Raw genomic sequence first — 7,540 nt, forward strand, 5'->3', positions numbered from 1 at the left:
AAAAAAAATAAAAGAAATTGATAAATATTTGAACAATTGAAAGGACAAATATACGGCATGAAAAACACATAGAAAATCTCGTTCTAAATTCAACACAAACAGCTGTTATGGTGGTCCTCAGTCCACGCAAAATATGTTAATTTTTAATAATTTCTCAATTTCAAATATTGTCTAACAAATTATTGATATGATTGAAAACTGAAATATAGCTTTCAATTTATTTTCAAAGTGGCAATGAAATTAAAAAAAAATGCATTTAATTTCGACATCAATAATTGATTTTCTTTATTTTAATCAGATTTGAAAGATACCAATTTAATTAATAAATATAATTAAGGATGTTTAGTTATGTTTAAAGCTAGCTACCATACCAAACTAGGTTCGCTCGATCAATTTATATTAAGTAGAGTTCAATGTATCCAACATAAAGTTTATGCATCAATTTAATTTAGGCTTAATACATCATTTGCACCTGAACTTGTCCAAAATGATTGATTGACCCTCTGAACTTTCAAAGTGTCTTGATAGTCCATTGAACTTGTATAAAATGTTCAGTTAGCCCCCTGAACTTGCGTAAAATGTAATCAATTAATCATTCGGTTGTAAAAAAGTAAGTCAAATACGAAAGATATGTTACACGTGCCTTAGAATGTTATTACATATTTCACAAAATAGATTAAAACATGTTAAAAAAGAATTTCTTACTTATTCAACTATAAAACATTTTCTTCTCTAATATTATAATCGCATACCCCACCTTTGTCATTTTACTTTTTTAAATGCGTGCAACATATCTTCCGCATTTAACTTATTTTTTTACAACTGGGTGATTGATTGATTACATTTTATGCAAGTTCAGGGGGCTAACTAAACATTTTATGCAAGTTCAAGGGCCTATCGAGACACTTTGAAAGTTCAGGGGACCAATCAACCAGTTCAGGGGGCAAATTGTGTATTAAGGCTTTAATTTATATACTAAATCATTTATTAGTCCCTACATTTTTACTTAATAATACACTGTTTAATTCTCGTATTTTAATAATTTAGTCTTTAACTTTTATTATATTCAAGAGGTTAGTCCATTAGGGTGAGACTAAACTGTTGAATAGAATAACATAGAGTGAGACTAAACTGTTGAATAGAATAAAAGTTAAGTGACTAAACAGTGTATTATTAAATACGAGCACTAAACAGTGTGTTAGATAAAAATTTAAGGACTAATGAATCATTTACCAAATTTATAAATTAATGTTTTATTTTATTAACACCTATCTAAAACTATAAAAAAAATTAATACTAATAATAAATGATTTTCTTAACTAAAATTGACTCAAATACTAAGATGTGGACTAATTTACTAGAAAAAAACTCATTTTTAATATATTTGAATTTGTTTGGAAAATGATGTTTTTATTCTATGTTTATGTAAAGGAAGATTGCTTCCAAGTTGCAAGTGAATTATGTATATTTATTTATTTAAATTAAAAAAATGATTTTCAATTGTTACATTTTTTTTTATAAACAATTGAAATACAAGTCTAAATATATAATATTATATGCATTTTCTCTATTAAAAAAACACAAACAGAGTTGCAAAAAATTCCATACCTTTTTCTTATAATTTTTTTTTTAGAAAACATATAACTATTATAGTTACAAAATTGCTATTTTCATTAAATAAGCATGTGCTTTAATGTCAAGAAGAAGTTCAATAATTACACTAAAGAAAAAAAGAAAGACAACAATATATCTTTGAAAAGAAGCCACTCTCCATATTATAAGTATATCATATTTCTTTAACAAAAGAAAAAGGATAAATCTTGCAATATAAAATAAATTAGGATAAATTACACATTTGGTCCCTCAAGTTTAGTCCTACTTTTTATGGTCCCTAAACTCAAAAACCACACATAAAAGTCACTTAAATTTGATATTTTCTAACATAAAAGTGAAAAAATGATTATTCAAAATTTTGAAAAATAAAAAATATGGTTTCAGGAGAAATTTGGATCTAAGTGACTTTACTTCTGTTAAACTTTTTACCATTTTGAGATCGCCAACGATCATTTTGAGATCGTTTTTGAGATCGTTTACTTTTATATTAGTAAAAGGCGAAATTCAGAGATTTTCATATCCGGTTAGGGACCATAATGTAATTTACCCAAAGAAATTAGGCATGATAATTTCATGGAACATACATTAATTAATTAATTAATTTTTGCAATGGGACCAATTTAGCGTACACCGGCCTTCCAAATTCATAAGCATATAAACTTTTTTGATTAAGTTGCAATATTTGAATAGAAAAATTATTCCTTTTTGTTTGTTATTGTTTTTGAATTATTTTTCAAATTAGTGGGTGTGATTGGACAATTTTTTAATCAAAAAAATTGTATTTTTATGAACAGAATGTCCCCTAATTTATACACACTATGATCTTCTTTTTAAGATTACAATTTCTCAATCCAAAAATTTTTTTTTTTAAAAAAAAGATATAAAGTTAGTTTCTTGGAAGCCACTCTATGAGCTTGTTCTTACTTAATATATACATATCCAATTTCATTTTCTAGAAATCCCCAAATTGAAATTGAACCCTTCATCTTCAAGCCAATCTCTCTTTTTCTACTAATTCAATTTTTAAAATTGTTTAATTTCATGCTTACCTTTTGAGAAATTTTAATTTTTGTCTGTTTCTGTGATTCTTCTGTCTCTATAAAGCTGTATTTCAGAGTTTGAAATTGAGTGAAAATGGCGGAAATAGCTAAGTATCCAATGGAACACCAACAGGAACAGGGTTGTGGTTTGATCGGAGGATTTCTCGGTCGCCGGAGTTTCTGGCACCGGAAAACGCCAGTGTATTCACTTCCTACTGATTCTGATGATTCAAAAAAGCCTCCGCCTGTTCTTAATTCAAAGCAGAGAACCAAATCCGAGCCTGCAAAAACGTCGCCAAAATTAGGCGAAAAACACTGCCGAAGGCATAGCCTAGTTGATCCCCCGAGGAATTCGGCTTCTCATAAGCCGAAAAATGAGGGCAGGAGATCATTAGATGCTGCGAGAACTTCGACGTCGTCTTCGAGTCATGTCACGCAGACGAAATCATCGGAGAGCAGAGCGTTGGTTCGAGCTACGTCGAGTAATGTAATGGTAATACGCGAATTGGGGAACTTGAGACAGCTCGGTAACGGAAGTATAGCCGCTAGTAATAGTCCGAGGACCGTGGAAAATGTTCATAAGCATGTTCAAGAAGTAACTTCTATTACTCCGAGATCAGCTAACAGCTACAGCAAACTGGGGGGCTCTGGGGTTGTTATGGGCAACATTGTGAGGCAGTCGAGTGGCGAGATTCGACATTGTTCGAATAGAATGGACGCGGAGGCTTTGAAGAATATGGGAAATGATAAGTACAAACAAGGAAGATTTGAAGAGGCATTGGGGTTCTATGATCGGGCGATTTCTCTTGATTCGAGTAAGGCAACGTATCGGAGCAATAGAAGTGCTGCTTTGATTGGATTAGGCCGTCTTATGGATGCTGTTGCCGAGTCTAAAGAAGCTATTAGGCTTGATCCATCTTACCAACGAGCTCATTACCGCTTAGCAACACTATACTTCAGGTAGTAAATATATACCTTTAATTTGTTCGAAAATTACAACATGAATTAGGGAGTCACAAAAGGTCGAACGACCCCAAAAAATTTAAAATAAACGCGAGAAAGCCGTCAGTAAATATATAATTCCGTCATTAATTTCATCGATTTAGTATTCCCGACAGAATATCTGACAGAAATAGCCGTTTGTGATGCTTAGTCCCAAAGAACTCTGTAGTTTTAACAAAATTTTGTCCATTAACTCCGAGTATTTGTTTTTAGCTCCGTCACTTCAGGTGTCCTAATCAAGATTTGTTACTTCGATACAGATTAGGAGAACCGGAGAAAGCGTTGCATCTCTATAAACAATCTGGCCAATATGCAAAGTCCGAAGACATTACACAAACACAAGTATTGCAGAAGCACCTCAGCAAGTGTATCGAAGCTCGAAAATCGAAAGAATGGAACACTCTACTGAAGGAGACCGATCTTTCAATTTCCTCCGGTGCTGATTCATCGCCACAGGTCCGTTTTCGCATTCATTTAAACCTAATAAACCGATCGAATTACGCAGAATAATCATACTTATCCCCACAGGTTTATATAATGCAAGCTGAGGCCCTATTGAGACTCTTCAGGCATGAAGAGGCCTACAAAGCCTACCGAAGGGGCCCGAATTTCAGCATTGAGTCTTGCACAAAATACTTCGGTGTAGCTGCTACGTGCCATCTATTAACCATCCGAGCACACATTTACATGGCTGCTGGCAGATTTGAGGATGCTGTAGCAGCAGCAGAGGAAGCAGCTCGACTCGAACCGAGCAATAGAGAGATTGCCACATTGGTACAAACAGCTAGAGGAGTAGCATTAGCGAGATTGAGCGGTAACATACTTTATAAGGCAACGAAATTCGTCGAGGCGTGTGTTGCATATAGTGAAGGACTAGAACATGATCCTTATAACTCAATTTTGCTATGCAATCGAGCTGCGTGTCGATCGAAACTTGGGCAATTCGAAAAGGCGGTTGAAGACTGCACCATTGCTCTTAGATTGCAGCCTAATTATAGCAAGGCTAGGCTTAGAAGGGCTCATTGCAATGCCAAGGTGAAATTTTTTATTGCTTTATTAGGCTCTTGTTTTGTTCTGTTTTTTTTTTATTGTTCAATGTTTTGATTATTGTGTTTTTTTTTAGATGGAAAGATGGGAGAATTCAATTGAAGATTATGAAATGTTGATTAGAGAAAGTCCAGCAGATGAGGAAGTGGGCAGAGCTTTGTTTGAGGCAAAGATTCAATTGAAGAAGCAAAGAGGGGAAGATACTAAGGATTTGAAATTTGGGTCTAATTTAGTGTTTATATCAAGCAATGAATTGTTCAGATACTATGTTACTTCACCTGGTAAGTTCATTAATCTGTGCATTTCGGGTATCGGAAATGGAACGCTATTTACTTAAAATTATAACCGTGGGTTAGGCTAAATTCAACAAACTTTTGCCTAAAAATGCTAAGCACTAGGCCATTCTGTTGTTAATTTAGACGGTCGACCAGATACTTGAACCCCTAAACATGTCTACTTAAAAATCATCACAATTTGAATATGATATCATACGTCGTCGTCATGGGCGAATACAGGGGTCGGGCCGCGGGAACCAACCACCATGACCATGGGTAGTTTCGGCACCCTGTCTTCACAAAATTTGAGACTGTGGTGGTTCCAGTCGCCCTGTTTCCAAGGAAATTTGATGGGGGTGCAGAGTTAGCACTCCAAGAATGTCCTAGGTCATATCTAAATCCAACATTCTAATTTTATTGGTCTGTTATGTCTTTTTTAAATCTAAATTTCTAAAAAATTTGGTTTATTAGGTCTTTTTGGTCTGTTAGGCATTTTTTAAATCCAAATTTCTGATTATTTTTTTTTGTGTGTCATATTAAGCTCTCTCCAAATCTGATTTTTTCTATTAGATGCAATTTTGTTTACAAGTTAAGAATTTTAAATACAATATAGTTGGCACTTCTTGACCATTCAGATTATAACACATATATAGAATTTTTTTGAACAAGTTCAATTTAGCAAATTTGTTTAAGCGAGCACGTGTAAAATCGGCCTCCAACCGACCGATCCTGTATTCCCCACTGTGCGTCGTCCTTTTGCTCGGATTCCAAAAACTAGAATCTTTAATGTGAAATTGACATTTGACAGGAATGTCTGTGGTGCTTTTTTGTAACAAAGAGAATCACGGGCAAGTTTTGGATTTGATGGAGCAAGTTTGCAAGAGATTTCCATCTGTTAACTTTCTCAAGGTAATTTCTCTCTCTCTCTCATTTTAACTTTAATTAAACCCCAAATGTCAAACATTATATTCTAATCACAACTTTTTAATTATGGTACGTAGTCCAATCATAATCTTTAATTAATCACAATCATTAGGATATGTTTATGTCAATTACCCCCTCAATTATGGGCTTTTTCCCCCAAATTTCAGCATTTCAAATCTGTACAGTTACTAGCAATCATTTATATTGAGGTGACAATACAACACCAATTTTGTGACAAGAACCCGATTAGATGCGATAGAATTGACTCGTTTGACACTAATTTGATAATTGACACAATATGAACATATGTCAGGTGGAGGTAGAAGATCATCCATACTTGGCAAAGTCAGAGAGAGTAAGATGTGTTCCATCATTCAAGATATACAAGAATGGAACCAGAGTCAAGGAAATTTCAGGCATTAATAGCTCTCATTTGTTGGAAAAATCTGTCAAATTGTATAGCAGTTAATATTGCAACAAAGATTGAATTTTTTTCCAACATAAAAAGAAGGAATCATCATGGCAAGATTGCACAAATTTTCTGGGGAGATGAAATTGGAAAGTTCTTTTGTATTTCTAGAAGGTAGTTTTTTTTTTTAATTCCCCTTCTACCCTTTGCTAGCTTAGCAAACAATGTTTGCTCATGATCTATTTTTTAATTCAGTGTGGAAATGGCCTAAAAGAAAAAAGAGAAAGGTGTTTTGTGGTGTGTAAAGATCATGATAAATCTTGGTTTGTTTTTGTTGTTTTTTTCTTTTGTATATAAAAGGAAATGAGCATTGGTGTTATTTAGTTCAAAAGTTTTAATGCCGGTTTAAGAGCATGTTTGATTTAATTTTTCATTGTTTAATGTTTATTGTATTGTTGTTCTCAGTATATATTAACTGATTTTCTTTTCAAAATAATTGCTAATAGCTGTATCTGTATATTTCATACTAACAAAAAAAAAAAAAACTAAACAATGCTAAATTGATATTATTAAGTTATTATGTTTTGAAGGTATGAAAATTATTATTAGTATTATTTGTTTTTATTAAAGAAGCTCATATATTAAAACAAAATATTATGGAGTGTTAATTCAAACTCAGATTAGTTAATATGCTGGACCGAGCCGGATCTAATTATTAAACTACTGTCTAAACTCAACTTATATTATATTATAATGGACTCGGGCAAGATTAGGCTAAGGTAAGAAAATTGATTCTCAATTTCAGTCTAATTTATACAACTAATATATGTTTATATTAAAAAATTAATTAAAAATAATATTAAACTATAAATATGAACAATAAAAATACAATAAATTAAAATTTTAGTTAATTAAAAACTCCGTTATTATATGTTTGCTCTAGTTTTTGTTGTTTTTGATGTTGAAACAGTTTTTCTTTATCCATGACCATGGGCAATGAGTTTCAATATATTGGGTTTAACCATATCTATAGAAGCTTTGATTTTTGTGCTTATCCTAATTGTTATAATTTTATTTAACCAAACTTTTTTAACAAAATGATAATATAAGGTCAGGCCGTACAGGGTTGAGTTTGAGTTTTTAAGATAAGTTCTAAATCCAACACATTCAGACATATATCCAAGTCCAATTTATTAGAGACGGATTAGGAGGTTGGGTGGGCCAGCGGC

General features: G+C 32.6%; 1 protein-coding gene across 1 annotated transcript; it reads left to right on the plus strand.

Moving 5' to 3' along the window:
* The first annotated feature begins 2,668 nt into the window (after window positions 1-2,668).
* LOC136201020 (TPR repeat-containing thioredoxin TTL1-like) lies at window positions 2,669-6,596 on the plus strand. Its single transcript, XM_065991547.1, has 6 exons — window positions 2,669-3,614; window positions 3,917-4,112; window positions 4,185-4,691; window positions 4,780-4,984; window positions 5,787-5,887; window positions 6,216-6,596. Exons 1-6 carry the CDS (start codon window positions 2,749-2,751, stop codon window positions 6,369-6,371), a joined length of 2,031 nt encoding a protein of 676 aa, XP_065847619.1. The 5' UTR covers window positions 2,669-2,748; the 3' UTR covers window positions 6,372-6,596.
* Window positions 6,597-7,540: the final 944 nt, after the last annotated feature.

The sequence above is a fragment of the Euphorbia lathyris genome, chromosome 7 (assembly GCF_963576675.1).
Source record: "Euphorbia lathyris chromosome 7, ddEupLath1.1, whole genome shotgun sequence".
Lineage (NCBI taxonomy): Eukaryota > Viridiplantae > Streptophyta > Magnoliopsida > Malpighiales > Euphorbiaceae > Euphorbia > Euphorbia lathyris.

Bases quoted from the DNA above. Each gene is read 5' to 3' on its own strand.
- LOC136201020 (XM_065991547.1), top strand. From the start codon at position 2,749: ATGGCGGAAATAGCTAAGTATCCAATGGAACACCAACAGGAACAGGGT. The intron at 3,615-3,916 runs GTAGTAAATATA...ACTTCGATACAG, and splicing joins TTAGCAACACTATACTTCAG to ATTAGGAGAACCGGAGAAAG. The intron at 4,985-5,786 runs GTAAGTTCATTA...GACATTTGACAG, and splicing joins ATACTATGTTACTTCACCTG to GAATGTCTGTGGTGCTTTTT.